Source organism: Corapipo altera, unplaced genomic scaffold, assembly GCF_003945725.1.
Source record: "Corapipo altera isolate COAL_440 unplaced genomic scaffold, ASM394572v1 1, whole genome shotgun sequence".
Classification (NCBI taxonomy): domain Eukaryota; kingdom Metazoa; phylum Chordata; class Aves; order Passeriformes; family Pipridae; genus Corapipo; species Corapipo altera.
This window is the reverse complement of record NW_020884873.1, coordinates 31446106-31469536: the sequence shown is the minus strand read 5'-3', so window position 1 is coordinate 31469536 and position 23431 is coordinate 31446106. Positions and strand designations below refer to the sequence as shown.

At 37.3% G+C, this 23431-nt stretch overlaps 1 protein-coding gene across 8 annotated transcripts in view; it reads left to right on the top strand.

Moving 5' to 3' along the window:
• LGR5 (leucine rich repeat containing G protein-coupled receptor 5) overlaps positions 1–20688 on the top strand; it is an 86982-nt gene extending 66294 nt beyond the window's left edge. For 3 of the 8 annotated variants that reach the window (XM_027665908.1, XM_027665924.1, XM_027665917.1), the window contains 12 exons: positions 568–636; positions 3060–3131; positions 3914–3985; positions 4092–4160; positions 4282–4353; positions 7356–7421; positions 7618–7689; positions 8591–8662; positions 10561–10686; positions 15530–15675; positions 17354–17437; positions 19223–20688. In XM_027665908.1, the coding sequence (XP_027521709.1) occupies positions 568–636; positions 3060–3131; positions 3914–3985; positions 4092–4160; positions 4282–4353; positions 7356–7421; positions 7618–7689; positions 8591–8662; positions 10561–10686; positions 15530–15675; positions 17354–17437; positions 19223–20313 (2011 nt within the window). In that variant the 3' untranslated portion in view covers positions 20314–20688. The remainder of the gene's footprint in view (positions 1–567; positions 637–3059; positions 3132–3913; positions 3986–4091; positions 4161–4281; positions 4354–7355; positions 7422–7617; positions 7690–8590; positions 8663–10560; positions 10687–15529; positions 15676–17353; positions 17438–19222) is intronic. The other 5 variants (XM_027665926.1, XM_027665934.1, XM_027665941.1 and 2 more) reach the window with 5 other exon arrangements.
• The last annotated feature ends 2743 nt before the right edge of the window (positions 20689–23431 follow it).

Below are 23431 nucleotides of genomic sequence, written 5' to 3'. Positions count from 1 at the left end.
AAATCTAATTTTTGCTGCAGCATGAGCAGTTCTTAAAGCAGAGGTCACTACCCTAGCTAAACTATCATTTTTACAATTTTTGTGGTTAGAAATATTCTTTGTATGACTATTGTCAAGTCTTAGAATTAACAATACAGTTAGAAATATTTATAGTGAGATGTATTAGCCATGAAAAATGCAGCTCACCAAACAGAGTTGTTGAATATTCTGTTTGAAAGATTTTTTTTTCCCCTGGTAATACTTTAAAGCAGTGAAAAGGATAGGCAATTTACAAAACAGCAACCTCGTAGTAGTATCCAAATTCACTTACGTTCTCTTTATTGCAGAATAGCTTAGATGTAACTAAAAATAGTTACATTTTTATGTGTGCTGATAAAAAATAGGAATGATAATGTGCCCTAAATAGAGTTTGTTGGAAAACATCCATACACTTTTGAGGATTTCCTCGCTTTTTGCTGTATATATCTCTCAGTGCATGGAAGATGATAGTTTATTACAAGTGCCAACAATGCTCTGTTATCTGTTATGCAGTGCATAACCTAAATAATAAAATCTTTTTTTACACAGAGATTTAAATTACAACAGTCTGGACGACTTCCCCACTGCTATCAGGACACTAACAAACCTAAAAGAACTGTAAGTACAGAGCTCATATTAGGAAGGAGGATGTTTTGTCTCGTGTGTGATTATATTTTTTAATGTGGATGATTTTATCAGTAGTCCTTACAAACTGATACTCTAGGATAAACTAATAAATATGCCAACATACATAAAAAATCATTTTCAACATTCAATTTAGGACACTCAAGTGCTGACAACTTTTACTTTTAAACTGCATTGTGCAGTCGGTTTTCTCCAGGAACTTCATCCTTGGAATACTGTAAATAATAAACACAATTTATTCACTTTTAGTCCCAAACACAGTCCCAAACAGTTAGATTTTGAAAAAAATGCAATATATCAGTCTTCTAGCCTAAGAAGAAGAAGGCATGGTATCCTTATTAGTCCATCAGGTTTAAATGTCTTGACCAACTTCCTCCCTCTTCTCCATTAAATTAAAGCAATTTCTTTTCAATATGTATAGTCCTTTGTAATGCTGCTTTTGGATGCACAGCCATAGTTTGCATTTAAAAGAAATCAACAATGAAAATAAATTATTCAAATCTATTGTAAGAAACAGTTGTATTATTAAAAAATAAAAATAATTAAATTATATTCACACATCATACACACAATGTACACATCAATGCATATGTTCAGAATTCTTTCCATTTTAATTATTTACCATGTTACTGGTACCATCAGCATAGATTTTTGACAAAACTAGGTAATCACATACCAGTTGGACATGGCTGTACCCCTGCTACATCAGAAACTGATCTAAAAAATATTTCTGAGTAGCTAACTGAGATTTTTCCAAAGCAGGGATGCCCAGACACTTTTGATTCCTGCTCAGCACCTTCAGTGTTGGCAGAATGCAGCTCTGGAAAAGGCAGCAGGGCTGAGTTTCTCAGCCCAACTGTTCTCAGCTGCTGTTTATGTCATAAAATAATTAGTATGAAGTCCAGTAACCTCAAAGGATTGCCTTTTTGATGATCCCTGGAGTCAGTAGCCAAAAATGGATAACTCAGGTTTGCAGGAAATGCACCTTGTCCAGTCCAGCAAAGTGCCTGATGGCCACCACAGGACTTCACCTCTAAGTATCAAACTTATTATTGCATCTAAGCTCCTATGTGCAAGACATATTTGGAGTTTGAAACTGTAACCTGACATCCCAAATCCAGCACAGATCATGAAACCACGTGGTTCAGTGCTTTGGGACCTGGAAGCTGATCTTGTATGGATGTCTCGCACACAGCTGTCCCTGCCCTGCTGTTCTCACCCACATGGGAGCCCAGGCCCACAGAAGTTCAGCTCATTGCAGGGCCACCTTAGTAAGGGTGCTTCTGAGTGGGACCTCATGTCTCTCAGAATTTGTGCCTGGGCTGAAAACACAAACTATCACTTTTTGTCTACAGCTAGTAGCAGATATTTCTCTGGGAAGTAGTCACGTCATTTCCTTGGTTTTTCTGCCATGCAAGGAATTGCATTCAAAACCAATCTGTTTACTGGTTCTAGATTAAATGAGATGTTCATATTGCTTTGAGTCTGCATCTGCATGTTTTTATTGCATGCAGAGGAAGTAGGGATGTAAAGCCTTGCTCTTTGGCTCATCACCAGGAGCACAATGCCTAAACAAGTAAACCAGTAATGCGGAACCTGTGCAAGTAATGGCCAAGTGTGCTTGCATCAGTGAACAATTGGACATTTAGTAATGCATAAATTTAAGCTGAGAAGCCTTCTTCATACCCGACTCAACTAATGGAAGTTTCCCACACAAATCATCATTGTTCTTTTGAAATCTTAGTTGTTCCTTTTGTTTTTCACAATGGGAAATTACTCATATGAATGAAATCCAGCAATTAATGATGAGGCAAAGATTTGGCTTTCTGTCCAGCAGGCACAACTACATTTTGGTTGTGTACACGTTTAAAATGTTTCAAAAAAGAAGTGTCTTTGGGAGGATCAACATTACAATATTATGTATAAAATCATTTACTTGATAAACTTGTGCCATCCAGCAAAAGAAATAGTTGCAGTTCAACAAGCACAGGGGGAAATATATTGTTAGTTATTTAATTATTAGTATCTAACTATTAATGTTCTTAGTTCATATATGTGTGTATATTTACATTATACACCTATTTGCATATATTCTGAATTTTAAGAGGCCATTTTGCAGTTTGCTTCATCTGAATCACTTTGTTCGTTTAGAAAAGTGCAGAATTTCAGCAATTTTCCTTCCCCCTCCCCTCCCCTTCCCTCCACTTTCCTCCCCTTCCTTCCCCTTCTCTCCCCTTCCCTTCCCTTGTGCTTTTTTCAGTTCTGTCTTATTCCAGAAAACAAGAATATATCTTTACATAAAGACACATTTCTTATTACAAATGAAAACCAATGAATATAGATTGAGTCTTCCCTTTTTTTTTTTCTTACCATATAAACCATTTTTCCTTTTGTAGGGGATTTCATAGCAATAATATCAAGTCAATACCTGAGCGTGCATTTGTGGGTAATCCATCACTTATTACTATGTAAGTGATAAGAATCTTTTCAATGACTCCTTGTATTAGAGAATGTGAAACTAAGTATTGTATTTGTGGCTAATTGTCAAATAGCTTTTCTTGTGAGTACACTATGTAGCACATCATCATACAGGCAAGCAAGCTCATATCTTTCCAAATTCATGGAAAGAATGGCAGTTTGCATGCCCTGTTTAAGGGAAGCAAGTAGTGGTCTCTGACCTTTGACCTTTTATTTGAACTGTTTCTTCTAAGTCTCTCAGCACTACTGGCAATGCAGAAGCTAGTAAAAATTACTCTTGATGTATTCCAGTCTGAGTTCCCATTCTCTTACATGAAAATGCACTTAATGGTCAAACCTAAAAATAAGAAACTGCGAAATAAATGGAAGAAAAATAACGACTCATCTTGAGTAATAATCTGCTGCAAAAGCAGCATGACTACAAAAGGGCAAGGGAACCTCTTCTGAGTTAGGTGAAGTTCTGACTTTTTCACGTCTCAGGTCATAACAAAGTTCTTCATATGTGGATTTCTGTCTTTGCAAACCTGGAAGGAAGAGAGAATATTTTATTGACTGTCTTCTGGCTTTAAAACCAGGAAAACAGCTACTCCTTGAATATTAAAAATGTGGAATGTGAGTGATGAATATAGATTAGAGGGTGAGAAAAGTCTAGAGGTTCACCTCTGCTACAACCAGAGCTGCACAGTATGTGATTCATCATAGAAAGTTTATTTGTTTTCTTAAAATATTTTAAAATATTTTTCATTAAATGTCTTTTATCATCTTTTTTCAGACATTTTTATGATAACCCTATCCAACTTGTTGGAAAATCTGCTTTTCAACACTTACCAGAACTCAGAACTCTGTATGTGTTTACTTTTTATTTTAATTGTCTTTATATATTGGAATGTGAGAGTTGTCCCACACTTCCCTTACCATAATTTTATTGAAATTATTTTTTGAAATTCTAGGGCTTTAAATGGTGCTTCACAGTTAACAGAGTTTCCTGATCTGACAGGGACTACAAGTCTGGAGAGTTTGTAAGTGTTAGAGAAGTATTTTTGCTTTGTTTTATTATCTTGTAAAGAATACGCTAAAAAAAATTCTTGTTTTTCATACTTTAAAAAGTAATATTTTTTTTTTCATAAATTCTTTCAATAGGACACTCACAGGAGCACAGATCACCTCTCTCCCCAGATCAGCTTGTGACCAGTTACCTAATCTCCAAGTGCTGTACGTTTCAGTAACATTATTAACATTCCATTAATACAAGAGATTAATAGACAAATGAAACTATTATGATTTCAAAATTACACAATTACTGCTATTTCTGTGTATCACATTACGTCTTAGGAATTCAGCTCAGGGAGCGGGCCCCAGTGTTACTCAAAAAGTTTACAACCCAGTTATCAGCCAGGATTTCCCATACATTGCTAAGAAAGACAATTACTTAGTATAGTTTTAGGAAAAGGTAAAATGATTCTTGATTTTGTTTAAAAAAACACAGACCTACCTTATTTTTATTCATTCTTTCTCTCCCACAGTAGTTTGGGATTTTTTTCTTACTAAGGCAGATATTTCAGTGAAGTGAATGAGAGTGGGTGAGGGGTGTAGTTTTGAGTCCTTGTTATGCTCCTCTTTTAGCATCTTTCTCAATCAGACGTAAGTAGCTGACTGAAATTTTAATAGACTATTCCTTGGCATAGTTGGGGTATATTTGATATACTAAATATCCAGTATTATTTTAGCTTGCAAACTTCCTTGGAGTGTGCTTAATCACTAATGAAAGTAATCGTTGTGCCCACTTCTTTGAGAATGAGCCAAGAACACTTTCCTCCATCTATTACATCACTAGGAATGTATTTGGTATTAATTCTTTGGCCAAAATTGAAATAGCACTAATTATAATGCATTATTTGAATACCAGAGTGGATGTCAAGATAATTTCCAGAAAAAAATTAAGTTAATGGACTCAATATAATCATTTCCAGAATGATAAAATAAACAGGTCTGTTGCCAGAAGAAAGTCTGCACACAGACTTAAGTTGAAATATGTCCTGTATTACTCAAAAACAATAAATTATCTCAAAACAGAAGGCAACAAATACTACAGCAATTAATAACTTGTACAATTCATAGTGGAGTAGGACTGTCCATTGGAAATTCACACTTACTATTTTTGAGTATCACCCTATATTATTAGAGCTGATACTTAAAAGACTGGGGAACCAATTTAGCATCAATTTCAAGTACTCAGGACTTGCTCTGACCCCGTTCCTGTGAGATGGGAATGAGCCTGCGAAGTCCTGCCTTTGGTTTGCACATTAGTTTTGCCTGTTCCATGAAGTGTAATGGTGCCCTGAATACTACAAGTGACTTGGAGACCACGCCCTTGGAGGGGCTCCCTGTCTCAGATACACTCAAACATTACAAGCACACACACTCCTTTGAAAGGCAATTGGTTCATCCTACCTAGCCACCAATACTTCCAAGTGTGAATTAATGCAGAGCAGAGGCTTCCTGGGTGTCTGCATACCTGCAGTAAAGGTGTACCTGAGAACACAATCACAGCAGTCCTTGAAAGACTACCCTCAGCATGGTTGCGGTGCACATCAATGTGGGAAATGAAACCACTTGCCCTCTGCTGCTTCCAAGAACCTCATATATTAAGAAAGTGGGAAAAAAGACCTTAAAAATAAACAAGTAAAATATTTCTTGGAGCACTGACAGAAACTGAGAAGGGTCTCAAGTCTGATTTGGAACTTTTTTCTGTGTGTGAGGAGGGAGTGTCAGTATGTACAAAATTCAAGCTATTAACATATTTTTGAAAGGACCTAAGTCACAAATCCATGCATGACGAAATAGCCACTGTCTGCCAGACATAGAAAACATCCTTTACCTTGGCCTAAAAGCCTCTAGCTCATTGAATACCCTCCTGTAATGTCTGATTTGGACCACAGAGTACCTGTAAAAAATACAAAACCAGAGGCTATAATCTTACTTATTGGAACGAAAAAAAAAACACCAAACCCAAACATATTAATGTTTGCCTTTGTACATATTAAAATCAGAGTAGAATACCTTAAAGACACACACTGTCATTACTTGCACTACTTCCACAAATCAAATATAAAATAGTCTAAATGCCACTGTTGGAAAAATAATAGTGAAAATACTGTTTTGCCAAGGAGGTAAATAGGTGGAGATGAACCAGTTTTAAGGAATTTGAGAAGCAAGAAGAATTTCACAGAAGTGAAAAGTGATTACTCTTTCATGTGATAATACTGGATAACTGTGGAAAAGGATATTTTTCATAATTATAGGCTTAAGGTTTTTTCCTCTGTTCTTTTCACAAGCGTATTTCCCATTCAGCTTTCCCTGAGCAACACACACACACATCTACCTATCTATCTATCTATCTATGTATCTATCTGTCTATCTATCTATGTATCTATCTATCTATCTGTCTATCTGTCTGTGTAGGATGAGACTCTTGGGTGATGGAGACTGGTATTTAGTTCCTTTTTTTTTTTCCTCTAGTTTCTTCAAATCACCTGGGCTTGGTTTTGATTAGTTATATTATACTGTAAATCAGTCCAGATGTTTCAGTTATTCTGTAATTTGTTGAGTTTTGGCTCAAGTCTTTTTAAGGTGTTTTTTTCCCCCATGTGGTGATTGATTTCAAAGTTAGTTCCGATTTTTTTTGACCATTTCCCTCAGTTATAAGTTACAGCAGTCTTAACAATCAGAGGCAATAGTGCTTAATTAAAAGCATAGAATGGAAAGCTGATTCTGATTCTTATCAGAAAAATACGGGATATTCTCTAAAAAATACATGAGTATATATATATTTAGTAGATTAAATATCAGAATTTAAACTTGATAAATATGAAGTCTGTGATATAAATCCAGTATTCCCTGTGAGTAGATGCCCAGTATTGTTACTGTAAAATACTCAGCAGATATCTATACTTCAGGCAGGAAATCTTCAGACAATGCAAGGAATTTGCAAATATAGGATATGGAGTTAATATATCTTGCCTTTCCCCTTCCTCTCTCAAATTAGAAATCAAAATCTGACAGCTGAGAGATAAATGAGTTTGTAGACTCTTATTCTGTGGATAAAACCAAGTTATTTTAAATTGAGCATGAAAGTAGATAATGAAAGTAGGTAATGAGTATTTTTCTTGTAACATTACTCTGATATTATTCTGTTCATTTCTTGTATAATACAGGGATCTGTCTTATAACCTGCTGGAAGATTTACCCTGTTTTACTGCATGTAAAAAACTCCAAAAAATGTAAGTGTCAAACTACCCTAAAAAGTTCAAAAAGAAGCATCTATGTGTGTTTGAGCATAATTAACTCAGTTATTGCTGGCTGATTTGGCACACCCCAGATACACCATATTGATGTGGATCGTAAACACAATCTAAAACACCCCAGAGTGCCCTACAAGTGTCTTTGAAACTGAGGAGATTCTTACTGCTTTTTCAGTGACTTGCATCACAATGAAATCGGTGAAATCAAAGCAGACACATTTCGGCAGCTGGCTGCTCTTCGATCTCTGTGAGTACTCCCCCAACAGACATTCACACAGATTCTCAAAAACATGGGGAATATACTGTCTACCCACTAGGTATCCTGAAAGATCCTTATTTCAGTTTTTCCACACTGTGATCTTTCACCCATTAGATCATAACTGTGAAAGGAGAACAAACATGATGAAGTTTAACATCTGCAGCAATTAATTAAAATACACACATCTGTATATTGTAGCTATATTATTATAGCTGTAAAAACTGTTACTTTTAAATGTTTCTGTTGGAGGTAGAGAGAGATACCAAGCCAAAGATGGTATCTGTTGACAGGTTCACATTATAATCAGCTCTAGGGAGCATGAAGTCCTTTTGTAGAGAACAGTGTCTTAATACATAGAGTCCAGTCATATGCAGGTTTCTAGTTTTCACACAGACATATGTGCTAGCAGAGTAATTTTGTCAAGAAATTACTCATGGTTATAATTTTTTGCAGAACTGAACGCATACATTTTTTAAGAGTTGCTTTTAGTCTTTTTGATTTTTCAGGGGCAGTGAAAATCGAGCTTAGGAAGGAAGGCCTATTGACCATGGATTTGCTGTTCTTAGTCGTATCATGAGAACATCTTAGAAGAATTAGTCCATATAAACCACCCTTCTTTTCTGCTGCCTTAGGAGGCTGTGAAGCAGACTGAAAAGCCTTAGACTGGAAGGCATTAAGATGTTTTAAGAGCACTGTCAGTTTAACAACTAACACCACAACTGACTATCAACTTGAAAAAAACATTTTACACTATGAGATATGCAGAAACTTACTGAAAATATTTACCTGTAGTTAATACCTTCTTTATATTAAAGTGTCCTAATCAAGTGTTTGAAAACTTCCATATTCATTCAGTGGGTATGTCATTTTCTACTCACTTTTCTTGTAGGGATTTAGCTTGGAACAAAATTAAAATTATTCACCCCAATGCCTTCTCCTCTTTACCATCTCTGATCAAACTGTAAGTATTTGTATATCTTTTGCATTCAAATTTTTGCATTTTTCTTGCAATGGCATACAGAAATTTAATAGCTTGGTGCCGCAGCAGAAATGGAGGCTTTTTCTATTCTGATCATCTGGTCTGTTGAATCAATATCTAAATGTCTTCTTTCTTGTACTTCACCAGTTCCCATAGATATTGTAACAAAGCTGCATACAACCCTGTGTAATCAGCATGATTTGGGGTCCATGAAGATTATCAGTGCATCTACCTTTCTTCATTCAGTGTGTTAGCAGATTAGTTTGTTGTAGGAGTGGGGAATCTTTCCTGTTAGTTATGTTTCAAGACTGAAGAATTGGATTAAAAATTAAATAAGAAAGATTTTTCAGTGTACACTTTTATTTCTTTGTTCCTCATTTGACAAAACAGTTTCTCTTCTTTAGTGAGTTCAGGCAGAGGAGTTAGTGGTCAAAACATCAGCAACTAGATTTGCGGGCCTTGTTCACAAGCACTTCTCAGTCCTTACTAATTTTTTTCCTACTTCCCACTGTCATTGTAGTGCCTTTTCAAGGTGAATCCCTGAGATATTGGCTGTGTAGGGAAGACGTGAAAAAAAATTCCTCTGGAGTCATATTGCTGCATAGTTGTCACAAAGATATGCTGCTGAGCATTTGCTCACAGATAATTCAGTAGCTGCTGGGAACCCGGAATTTGGAAAGGGTTATTCATTTCTGTTGATGTGCAAAGCCTTCTGATGGTGCATTGAAAAATGTCCATAGAGACATTTTTGTCTGTAACATTCCTTTCGGGGCCCTTCCTACTTTGTGAGGTGAGCAGTAAATTGTAGCTTTGGGCAATAACATATAGAAGGAGTTAAAGAAAAAAGTCCTTTAACACAGAGACAATAAAACAGTGTACCAGAGTTCTCTGAAATGCTAGTCTCTAACCTTGGTCTGACTGAAGTCGGTGGTCATTTTTACCACTGCAGTAGGACCTGAATTTTACCTTTGGTATTTAACCATGCTGTGCGCAAGAAGATGCATTAAACCAGATAGGTAGAAGACCAGTCCACCAACACACCTTATTTTAAGTCTATGCCTTAGATTTCAATATATATTCCAGACTTTGCTGTTCAGCCTTGGGCATAAAAGCATTTCAGCTGCATCAGATTCCCCTTCTTCCTCCTTGACTGTTGACAATCTGAAGTATTGCAGTGTGGATAATTGTGAGGAGGACTGAAAAGGCTCATGGAATGAATCAATGGAAGAGAGAAAGCAAAGTAAAGAACAGAATTCTTCTGAACTCCCCCCTCTTTCATTACCATATCTCCTTGATCACTTATCACTTTTTCATTCATCTGTTTTACTTTCCTAAAGTTATATATCTGTTTTCATCGACACTATCTTCCCTCAGCTACTCAGACAAACCTCAGCTTGGAAATGTCATCTTCATCTCCTCCAGCCCAGACCTGTCCTACCCTGAAACTCACATCTTCCCCATACACCTCACCTCCTCCTTATAATAGAGCTTTCAGGGCAGCCGTGCCCTCTGTCATTCCACTGAATCTTCTAAACTGTGGGAAGCTGTTCTGGCACTGGCTCCTTTGAATTCAGACAGTCTAGTGAACAGATTTTAAATTCATTTGCTAGTCTCAAAACTGGCACTGTGAACATTTGGAGTCAAAATTTGGCAACAGAGACCCAACTAACTGCTAGATATTACTGTTAGCTTTCTGCTGTGGATATATAGTTGTGTGCTCCTGAGCCGTGCTGTAACTTTGTTCTGCTGACTGGGCTTCTGTTTAATGCAGGCATTTTTATTGAGTTAGAAAAGTTTAACCTGTTTTTCCGATGTGACACTTCTACTGCTGAAGAAAAAAAATGAAAACCATAAGCTGATTTTTATTTGCTGTTATGCAGGGATGTGTCATCCAACCTTTTGTCCTCTTTTCCTGTGACGGGGCTACATGGTTTAACTCATTTAAAATTAACAGGAAATCATGCCCTACAAAGTTTGATAACATCTGAAAATTTTCCAGAACTCAAGTGAGTATATGATTAAAACTAATAAGCCACATTTGTGTTCATGTGCAATGGAAGGTGTGTCAGTGTGTAATGCATATTACTTCGTATTGCCAGTCTTTGATCTGTGCCATTAAAACTAGAACAAATATGATAAAAATGATAGACTTATTTTATTATGCTCACTTATAACTGAAGAAACTGTGAAGGGTTTTGAAATATTAACCTCAATACTTGCTTAGTACGAGCCACATCTGCTTCCTGTTGATATGTTTCAAAAGCTGTTAAAACAATATCGCTGGCAGCTTAGTGATATGTCCTTCTTCTACTGAACTGTGCTTACAGAACTTCCATTATATTTAATGAGAACTCAGAAAATACAAGGGAAGAATGTACTCCTAAAAGTCCAGAAGATTTTACTGGTTTGAACATGATTTTTCTGTAATCTTTTGATTAAGATTCAGATAATACTTTGCCATTATTACTAACACACTTTGATACTAATAATTTCTGCTGGGTCCTCTGTGATACAGGAAGGAAGTGTCCTCTAAAGATCATTTGCAGCTCTACCAGCCACTAGATGATCATGCCCTGTATGGGTATTGAACCCATGACCTTGGCTTTATTAGCACCATGCTCGAACCAACTGAATCAATTTCAGGGTCACAGCAAAGAGAGTTTTGTCTCTGAATTCAGGGTATTTGGAAGTGTCTAACTCTCCCTTCATTTTTTTGTTTTAATTAGAGGATGCCAAGTGCAACATACGTTTTATCATGTTTTACTGTAAGAAGCTCAGTGTCATAAAATATGAAACAGCTGAACAGTGTGCACACAGTTACAGAATCACAGAGTGGTTGAGGTTGGAAGGGACCTTTAGAGACCATCTTGTCCAACCACCTGCTCAGGCAGAGTCACCTGGAGCCACTTGCCCAGGACCATGTCCAGACAGCTTCTGAGTATCTCCAAAGATGGATGCTTCATCCTTATGTCTTCATTAGATTTGCCTTTTACACTGGAAAAGTCCCAAGAGTCTTAGCAGGCAAACAGCTGAAGATGTTACCACTAATAAAAAAGACTGGAGTGTTTGGAGTTATCAATAAGGGAATCATGAATAGAAGTGTGGAGCTGATTAAGCCTCTGAATACAGCATTGGAGGAATCCACCCTAGAATACTTCTGTGATGGCATGTTAATATGAACTGAGATAAGAGCTGCAAAAAATGTTTCCAAGGTTAGGAAGTAATGCCTTAAAAGTCTTAATAAAGCCAAAAACTGTAGTTTGTCACAGAGGAGATCGGGTACTGACTTCATCACAGTGCATGAAACCGCTTCATAACATTAGCATTCAAAGTACTAGAGGCCTTACGTCTCTCTTACACTAGGGATGTTGAGATGGGTCTAACAGATCTAGAGGCTAGAACCATAAGATATCATGAACGGTTGAGGCTGAGCTTATACCATGCTTTTTCTTCTCTCACAGACTTTACCCAGAAATTGAGGCAGGTGACAATTCTAAAATAATTAAAGTTTCTTCAAAAGAATGTGAACACAAGAAAATGCATTACTGCAACCTGCCAAGTATATAGTGATGTATATACCATAACCTAGAGCTATAAGAGGTGCTGCAGCAGTCCTAGAATAATCCATTATTCAACTGAATTAACTATTTTTTTAAATTCTTTTCTCAAAAATATACTTTATATGAGTTTTCCATTGGTAAAATTGTGAACATTGCTCAAATGAAAGTACAGTGTATTTAGTCTGGGTAAATTGTTAACAAGGATGTGTCCAACTAACTTAAGTCTTAAAAAAAGTATTCAAAGTATGATTAATATATCTAGAGTTGATTAACATCTGTAAAAACAAATTATATCCAGTCAGGAGAGAATAGAGTAAACTTCTGACCTACAGTCTGCATGACTTTTACCATAATTTGAAAGAAACTCAAGACTTCACACAGGATCACTGCACAGATAATGCATGAAGCACCAAACCTGAACAGAGATCTAAACCAAAATTATATTTTTTCCTTTGTAATTGCTGTAACTAGACAGTGGTTACAACATTAAAGACGAATTCCTGTGTAAAAACTTCCTACTCATCTAAATTGATCAATACAGACACATGAAAGAGTTGAGTATCCTCTTCCCCATTTTCATCAATAGCACTAGTACACCCTACAGAGCTGAGCCCAGCCTATTATGACAAGCCTTGAGGAAGCAGTCAGGCTGCCAGCCACTCCTTCCTTCTTGATCTGATGCTTTGATTCAGCTCTGTAAAGAACTCAGTGCTTTGCTCCATTCATCATAACTGTGCCTTCGTGTTCACCATCAACCCCACACCTGTCTGAGGTAGAAAATAACCTTGTGTCCTCTGCTGCTTAATCTAAAAAGAGAGAAAAAAAAGAGGCATTCCTTGCTAGAGGAAAAGAAATTATCAAGGATGCCGATATCATTAGTAAGATAAGCAGTGCATAAAAATAAATTCAGCCAGTGTTTCTAAAGAGTTTAATTTGACAAAGTCCAAATCTAATTACCCACATCAAATAAGCACTACCTTATCTGGACTACTTCCAGCACTGTACACCTCTGAGAGTTCTGAGAGTTCCTTCCTTTTTTTTCTTTTTTTTTTTAATGTACATTTTGCAAGAAAGAACTGATACCTATTTCCCTGCATTGCAAAGTATGTTTTGTCCTCTGTGTTCTGGGTTGCAGCCATTGTGTGCAATAGTACTTTGCACGTAGATTCAGCAGCATTTGCTAATTTGAGGATTATATGTATATCTTAGTAACACAGAGGGAGAAAAACAAACAAACAAACAAACAAAAACTGTTCAGTTTAAGAAAGTATGCTAGAAATACCTACAGAGAGAATAAGAGTGGGAGTCTTGCTCTATAAAGATCATTTAAAAGCCGTGATGCATCATCAAAGTAGTCGACCCGTACAATGTGAGAGGTCTGCATTTCCAGTGTATGACAGGCCAGCAGGCAAGTAGAAGCACAACAGCATCTGGAAATCTGTAATTATTAAGTACATAGAGCTGCTTGAATAACCAGAGAATACATTTCTGTTAGTCCCTTGAGCCTAAAATATCCACTGACTGTTCATTCCTGTAACAACATCAGTGTCTTCCAAAAGGTCTGAAGGCACAAGTTGCAGACATCACAGAACTGTCAGTGTTTCTTTTGGTTAATTTTTTTTTTGTTCCAAAAAAGGACATTTCTTGTGGGGGGTTGGGATTGTTTTTATCCCAAATGATTAGCTATGGGTTAGTCTAGTAATCTGTGGGTATAATAATAGGTTATTTAAGAAGGGCTTCTGGGAAAAGTGTTCAAAAATGTTTAATCAAGATAATCTCCTTATTTTAAAAGATGGCATGTGGATAAGAATGAGTTAAAATGAAGTATTTAAATCTGCTGGCATGAGGTTGCTTCATAGTTAGATCTTGGTTATCTTGAACTTTTATTGAGTACCCTAAAAATTTTGTCTTGGGTACAAGGGTACAGATTATTCTGGTTAATTCCCATCAGAAATGTAAGTATATTAGAATCTAAATGCCCCAAAATGAACTAATTTAAAAATCACTTTGGGGCTCAAGGTTCTGTTTGTTCTTCTTTGTACCTGCTTTTGGCTAGTGCACAAGTTTAAGTCCTTTTGGCACTGGGCCTGATTCAGCCTGATTTCTTTGCAGATTTCCCAGGGGTTAGAGGTTGCTTATTGCACTCATTATGTTAATTTGCACGATTAACCTGTTGAAAGTAATCTGATAGGAGGATCTAATTCTACTTTATTCCTTTTAAATCAAGTCAGAATAGCTTCTAATCACCTATTTACCTTTGAATTTTTTGGTTTATTGGGCTTTCAGAATTAAGGTGAGTTGCTAGGTTTTATTATGTGCTATTGGCAAACTGTGCAAATTAAATAACTCTGCTTCCAAAGCATAAAATATATCTACAGAATTGAAGAAGTAGTCTATAGAACTTGGATATATGTAATTCTCCTGTGCTACCCCAGAATTTGCACATCCCCAAAGGAATTAAATTCACAGCATACTAGAAGTGTGCAATTTTCTGACAAAAGAAACCCTCATAATCATTGGAACTCACTGACATATATTCAGTTATGTGTTAGTAATACTAATGATCTTAAGAGTTATAAATGAGTATCCAGTGTCCTGCAAGGGCTGTGCTCACTTCTAAGACAATTAATAAAAGAAAACCTTTCTCTCAGTGATATATTTTCGCACACAGTGCGAAATCCTAATTCATTCACCTTTTGGTTTGGAACACTGCTGTCTTGATCTGTGCACAAGACACAATCTCCTTTTTGCCATCTTACTGTGAAAAGGGCTGGATATGGAAAGAGGTGAATAAAGCTTGAATTCCAAAAGAACTCATTCTCCCAAAATTGGAGAAATTCCATTTTGGAAGTTTTTTGATTTTGCCTGTTAGGCTAGATCAGTTGGGATCTTTGCATCTGCTTTTTTTAAAAGAAACCATTAAGAAAGTAACTGTTGGAGAAACTGTTGAGTTACACAGTAAAATCATTAAAAATCATAAAATAGAAATATAACTCTAAATAATATTCGCTCAGTGGCAAGGCATAGATCTCCCACTTTCATGTCTCCTATGAAAACACATAAAAAACCTTCACTGTTGCTTAACTAAAATTAGCCTAGAAATCATCTGCATTTCTGAAGTGGAATTTGATTTGCAAGTTGTTATTTTGTATTATCATGACTCACATGTTTTTACTTTCAGTCATGGATATTTAAACTATTTCCTTTGTGCTGACGGTAAAGGAGCAGTACAATCCAATAATTCTAGTGTTAAAGCAGTATCGTGGCATGCTTCCTTATTCTTCTACAGGGTCATGGAAATGCCTTATGCTTATCAGTGCTGTGCCTTTGGAGCTTGTGAGAGCCACTACAAAATCTCCAGCCAATGGAACAAAGATGAGAATAGCAGCATTGATGATTTTCACCGGAAGGATGCTGGGCTGTTACAAATTCAAGGTAACCATCATCTTAGGCTTTTAAATCTACCCACAGGCTGCAAGCAACCTGTGATATTAAATCCAATACTCTTTACAGTCACAGAGGCTCGCCCTCTCTCTTGCCCAATAATGTGTTATTAAAGCATTCCTATGCTTAACAAACTCGTTATTTTAGGTCTGCCATTCAAAAATCTCACTCCCTCACCCTTTTGTCCAAACAGTAGCTATATTAATGTGGGAAATGAAATCTTCCCTTTATATTAGAGACAGGGAAGTGCAGCTGATATGTAACTCCATACAGGAACAGGCCAGCAAAGATGTAGTTTCTTGCCAGCCTCAGAAGTAGTAACACGTACTTGGCTTACCCACATGCTTCAGGGTGATTTACAGCTTAGGTGGCTACTTCGGCATGCTTTTTCCTAGAATCATGGAATATGCTGAGTTGGAAAGGACACATTATGATCATCGAGTCTGACTCCTGGCCCTGCACAGGACACCCCAAGAATCACACTGTATGCCTGAGAGCATTGTCCAAATGCTTCTTGAACTCAGACAGGCTTGGTGCTGTGACCAGTTCCTTGGGGAACCTGTTCCAGTGTCCAGCCACCTTTTTGGTGAAAAACCTTTTCCTGATATCTTACCTAAACCTCCCCTGAACTCAGCTTCATGTCATTTCCTCGAGTCCTGTCACTGGTCATGAGAGCGAAGAGATCAGTTCCTGCCCCTCTGCCTCCCCTCAGGAATATATTGAAGACCACAGTGAGTTCTCCCCTCAGTCTCCTCTTCTCCAGGCTGAACAGACCAAGTGACCTCAGCCACTCTTCATACGGGTTCCCCTCCAGACACTTCATCATCCTCATTGCCCTCCTTTGGACACTCTCTAGCAGCTTAATATCTTTCTTCTGTTGTGGCTCCCAAAACTGCACACAGTATTCAAGGTGAGGCTGCACCAGTGCAGAGCAGAGCAGGGCAATCCCCTCCCTCGACCAGCTGGCAATGCTTTGCCTGATGCCCCCAGGACACAGTTGGCCCTGCTGGCTGCCAGGGCATTGCTGACTCATATTCAACTTACCATCGACCAGGACCCCCAGGTCCCTTTCTGCAGCACTGATTTCCAGCCTCTCTTTCCGCAGCCTGTACATACATTTAGGGTTGCCAGCGAGTGTAGCTGCTCTCCAAGACACAAGACGACTATACTTCTCTTCCCCTCTAGCACAAGATCTGTTACTTGACAGGTTATCTGTTACGTAGGTGCACAGATTTGCTTTCTGTGCTGTCTCTGCCCCTGCAAACCAGTAAGTCTCAGAGTTTAGCAAGAGTAGAGGCATTAGAGACAAGAATATGTGCTAGAGTGATGACATAGGAAGCACAGAAAACTTGATTGATTCTTAGTAGCCTGACGCAATAGCAGAATTTGTATTTTAAACTCCTTCCTAGGCAGTCATCACACTGCAAAGTAGGTAAAAGAGAATGTAGCTTTTAGTGATTATTTTCAGAGAAGTAATGATGCCTGCTTTTTAAATAATCCCAAGCGCAGTAATTCAAAACCAAGTAGGCATACGTCTGCTTCTGCTCACAGTTTGGCAGGCAAAGGGACAAGACCAGGCCTTAAATGCCATGGGAATTTTTGCAACTTTTACTAAAAGAAGTTTTCCTGAAAATTGCAGTAACAAATCTGGGTCTTTTCTCCCCTATAGATGAACGTGATTTTGAGGATTTTTTTCTTGACTTTGAAGAAGATTTGAAATCTCATCATTCAGTGCAGTGCTCACCTTCTCCAGGTATGAAACTGTCAGACAGATGGGAATCCAAGGACAGTGTTATCAGATATTCTAAATGCAGAACAAATTCAGAATCTGATAATAGGACAACAACATGACATTGTGCAGTAATTTGATGAGTTTAATACAAATACATTGCACAATAATATAAAATTTTGCATTAAACTCCAGAAAACTATTCAGCTACTAAATTCATCTATGAGTGTAACAAAAGCTTTACCCAGTCATCAAAAAGATACTTACCCTGGGCCCCTTTTCACCAGAATTGATCCCCATATCAAGGGAATGGGAAAGGAAAGACTCTTCTACTAAGAAACAGATGAGAAAGGCAACAGAATCTTTGCTCACTCAGCCTTTTGTAAAGCTAAAGTAATTCTTCTGAACTTCATTGACTTATTTTACATGTGAGCAACTTGAACAACATACAGTTTAGTTCAATGTCTAGGAAATACCAAGCACTACTGCATCGATGTACACAATCCGTCAGGAAGGACACCCAGCACTGTCATTTTCTTTATAAAATAGTACATCCCTGGATTCACAGTGTGAGAGAAAGGAAAAAAAAATATATCAATGGAATAGCAAAGCTACCAGCCACCAGTTCCACTGGAAGTTTCATTTAAGGCAAGGAAAGAAACATGCCTTTGGAAGGTCACTTCTAGCTGTAGCAGCCATGGTCATAAGTTTTGCTTGCTTGATTCATCGAATGTTTTCCCTAGCCATTCTTTGATTGTGAAACATAAACAAAAAAACAAAAGCAAGTGACAACTTGTATTTTAGCATTCATTTCAAGCCAATATTCTTATTTGCAACAGCAAATAATAGTAAATTTTTTGAAGTTACATAAAGAGGAATAGAAAAGGTAGGAAACCGAAGGATGGAGACATTTGACTGGCACATATTCTCTGATGACCTAAATGTATAACTCCTGAGTTCATGAAAACATTGCTGTCTTCAAGGCAAGTTACCACCAAACCCAAAAGTTTAGCTTTGATCTTTCAAACAGTAACTTAGAAAAACTGACACAATAGATTCTTATGCTTGATGGCAACAACCATAGTCATATGGAGCACATTTCAGCTGTGGCATTTTAAGTCTTCATGGAAAAGCACAGACCACTGTGAAGGACTTGCTTTGGTCACTTGTACTGAGATAAGTAATGTTTCTCAGACTGCAGAGCATTCAGCTTCAACTGCACAGCATATGCACCTCAATTCTATGAGAATATACAGCAGGCTTCAGCCATAATGACCTGACTTTAGCCACAGGATATCCAAAAAGGCAGCACTTCCAAATGCAAAGAGAGCCTCAATTTTCTTGGATTGTGTAATGACATGTTGTAAGGTAGTCAGCGTGCATCACTCCATATCCATTACATTGCACTTCACTAAGACTCATTGGCAACCTGGCCTAATTTAGTGAGAATGTTTTCAGCTTTTTTCACACACTGGCAAATATCACATCATTTCTTGAAGCCACGAAAGTTGACATTCAGATTGCATTTGTACTGCTAGGCACAAAAAGAAACCCATAGACTATTCATGTTGAAGGACAAAGATTCATGTGCACCAGTAATGCAATATGCAACGCACATTTAGCAGGATGTTATCAAGGTCTCAGGTTACTCCAATGGAAGAGCAGATTTCCAGCTCCCCTTTTGGAATTAAAATTCGCTGCTCGGCTATGCTGAGAATCTGCAAGAAGCATGAACTTCAATGTCTTAGAAAGCACAAAAATTTTTAGTTTACGTGGGTTTTCCTTACCCTTTTTATTTTGTCATTTCAGGTCCCTTTAAACCCTGTGACCATCTGTTTGGTAGCTGGCTAATTAGAATTGGAGTGTGGACCATCGTGGGTTTAACCTTAATTTGCAATGCACTGGTGTCTGCTACCGTTTTCGGATCTCCATTGGATATGTCCTCCATAAAACTTTTGATCGGTTTAATAGCTGTTGTAAATGCCTTGATGGGTCTGGCCAGTGGAGTACTGGCTAGCGTGGATGCATCAACTTTTGGTAGCTTTGCTCAGTATGGAGCACAGTGGGAAAGTGGAATTGGTTGCCAAATAACTGGCCTTCTCTCCATTTTTGCTTCTGAGGCTTCCATTTTGCTCCTTACCCTAGCTGCACTCGAACGTGCATTCTCTTTAAAGCATGCTGCAAAGTTTGAAACAAAATCCTCCATTGCTGGTGCAAAAATTGCCATTTTCTTTTGCTTTGTATTGGCACTAATCATTGCAGTGATACCGCTTCTCACTGGAAGTGAGTATGGGATTTCTCCGCTTTGTTTACCACTACCGTTTGGAGAATCCACTGCTATGAGCTACATGGTAGCACTGGTATTACTGAACTCCCTTTGTTTTCTGGTAATGACTATTGCTTATACAAAGCTCTACTGTAGTTTAGAAAAGGGAGAACTAGACAACATTTGGGATTGCTCTATGGTCAAACATATAGCCTTGCTACTTTTTACTAATTGCATTCTTTATTGCCCTGTGGCCTTTTTATCTTTTTCCTCCTTACTAAACCTCACCTTTATCAGCCCAGAAGTGATTAAGTCAATACTCCTAGTGATTGTCCCGCTGCCAGCATGTCTAAACCCACTGCTTTATATACTTTTCAATCCACACTTTAAGGAGGATTTTGGAAGTCTGCGAAAGCAAACTTTGTTATGGCGGAGATCAAAACACACTAGTCTGATCTCTGTGAATTCAGAAGACATAGAAAAACAATCTTGCGACTCAACACAAGCATTGGTGACCTTCACAAGTGCCAGCATATCGTATGATATGCCCACCAGCAATTCATTAATGCCATCATCCTATCAAATGACAGAAGGCTGCAATCTTTCGTCAGTCGCATTCGTTCCCTGTCACTAGTTTCAGTGGCGGTACAGAAAATATCTCTGTTTACAACATTTTTAACCCTGAAAGTAAGTGTGGATGTGTGCATACAGTCTTGGAGAGTACTTCTGAATTACAGTTACACACATCAGAAAACAGTGACAACACTTGTGGCAGGCTGAAAATCCAATACTTGAGCCTTCTCAGCCTGCTTCTGAAATCTGAGATGAAGAAAGAAACTGAGAGCTGCTGAAGTTTGTGCAGTTGTATTAGCTGCTCTCTTTTAAAGTAGCACTAGTCAGAAAGGGCATCAATTGGTCAAGAGCAAAAATAGCATGTTGAATTTATAACCTTCTTTTTTCAAAGCATCACCTGATATTCTCAGGGGTTGTGTTATTTTTTTTTTCCTGTTTATTGTAATTTGTTTTTAATAATAGTTTTTCAGTGCCATGATTATATTTATAAGCATCTGTTTATGGCCTTCATTCAGCAACATACCTAAATGGAAGAGCAGTCTGTTCAAAGTCCTAAAGGTTTCTGCAGAATACCCTTTGGTGAAGTTCCGTGTTTGATAAAGCTGATTAAATGGTTTAACTGGCATCAGGTTTGGATTTTGAAAGTCATCCAACTTGACAAAGCATTTTTAATTGTCAGCTAAAGGTACAAAAGGTAACACGATGTGAAAGAAGTTAATCAAAATCCTATTAAGCATTTAAAATGTTATTTTAAATGGCAAGGCATTGTCACATGGATATTTTTCTAATGAGGTTCTGCACAGTTTCATCCTGAATTGCTACCATGCTGGTAGAATTACTCTCAGAATTACTGATGATAACATTGGCAGATGACTCATACAATTTGAGGGTGGAAAATACTACATATAAAGTTATCAATAGAAAAAAATTGGCATGCTAAGAGCTATTAAAGGACACCAAAGGCACTCACATAGCGAGTTCATTTAAGGTAATTTTTCCAGGAACAAAAACTACAGACCTGCTCACGGCATGATCTCTGTCCTGTGAAATAGTGATTCTAGAAAGCTGCTAGTTCATGGTCATTGGTTAGTTGAATATTTAGAGGCCACTGTGACCTTTTGACTAAGGACAGTCAATATCCTGAGCTAAGGCGATATCAAGCAGGAGTGAAGAGGTTGTGTGATCTGTGTTCTTAGTGCTGATGCAAGCACTCCTGGGATATTTCAGTTATTTCATTCACGTACTGTAAAGAACATTGTGAAATTGAAAAGGATATGAATATCATAAACTTAAAGCAACTTAAGAAATAAGTGATTTGAGCACAGTTTGTAAGTAGCTGCTTCTGGGAAACAAGTTTGAAGGCAGAGGACTACTCATTTGAGGAGAATCTGATAAGATAAACTGGAAATTGACCTTAGGAGTATGGAGTATAGATATAAAGGTGCAAATTGTTGACAGAGGTGGTCATTAGCTAGTGAAACTATCTATCACTAAAAGTCTCTAAATTCAAATTGGATGTATTGCCAAAAAAGATAATTGGAGCAGCTGTTGAAATTCAGGGACTTCTGATGGTTTTAGTTTAGGAAAAGGCTAGATTAAAGTAACAGTTCTTCTCTGGCTTTAAATCTGTTATTACTTTGCTGAACCAGGGCATGTATGTTTACACATCAGAAGCATCCCAGTTAAAGAGAAGAGACGTCAGGTCCTTGCCAAGTCTACTGTTGAAATATCTTAGACAACAGAGTCACCTAGAATATAATTCTTTGACCTTGGCCAAGCCATTGGGGGATATTCCAGTATTCTTTTTTGGGAGCTGGCACCTTTTGCTTAAATGAGCTGATCATTTAAGACAGGAAAATGCACAGGAAAATTTTTTGTTAAAAATAGCTCCCTGAGGAGTAACATTTAATAGCCCAGTACTCACTGCTCAGTTAATGGCCATTCAACCTCCAGGTGAATGGGACTAATTTTTTAACATTACCAAGGTTAGGCTAGGCCCAGTAATTAAGGTAATCAGTTACAGATGATCTCTGTTGTTCATCTGTTTCTGTATATAAAACTTCCTGGGACTCAAAGGATGGATTTTCACAATGAAGAATTTGTTGCCAGCAATGGATATGCCTTGATTTTCATGTCCATTCACACTGGCATGTTTTCAGTTCTGCAGTTACAGATGGCATCAGTTGACTTTGGCTGACGTGTTCATCCTTCAGGAAAAAAAATGAATCAACTTCAAAATTATATACGATAAAGTCAGCTGAATACTTATCTTAATCCTTTATCTTTTGTGGCTTTTGAAGCAGTGCAGCATACAGCTGCAGAAGGATGCCTGAAACCCCTTTGGATTAAACAGAGAATCAGTCAACCATTGCACAATACTTATTACTATGTTTACTTAGCTTTAATTTAACTGGGGTCCATCTGTGCTGCACTGCTTAATGTCAGTGAAGTTCCTTTCAGCTTGCTGTATTTAAGAAGTTTGTAAAGAGATTTGAGAAGCAAAATAATGTTATAATTCTAAAGACTAGATAAAGAAAGCTTCTTTTATCAGAACTTTTTTAGCTTGCAGAAAGTCATAAAGGCTTTGTGTCTTATTTTTATAAGCATGTTTGAAATATTTTGATCAGATGTTTTAAACTTGAAATTGTTAAAATTCATTTAATAGATTTTTAAAGTAAAATGTGTAAATATAGAACTGTATTTATTATTACAGTGAAATGCAACAACAGTAAAGGACATGAGATTAAGCCCTGTACAGTTTCATATTGGTATTTGCTATATTTTCTGCTCATATATATTACTAAATTCATTATCTGTAAATAATATAATGTAAATGTGTAGTGATTGTAAATAGGTGACATGCTTTCTTTTCTATCAGTGTTTCAAACATATGTAAGTTGTAATAAAATGTGACTACACAGTAAAGAGCATTTAATCATGACCCAGCACCTCACAAAATGGTGTGCATGCTCAATTAATCCTTCCCGCATTATTGTAATATTTACACTAAACCTCCCTAGATGTCTGAAATTCTTGACAAAGTAGATAGTATGGTTTGTGTGCTCTCATTAGTTGTCCATGGAGCAAAAAAGACAGCAACAGTGTTTTGTCTCAACACAGACTGAATCTTTTACCAAAACTTCACTCACAGACCCTTATGAACAGATCCTGCTCTCTTT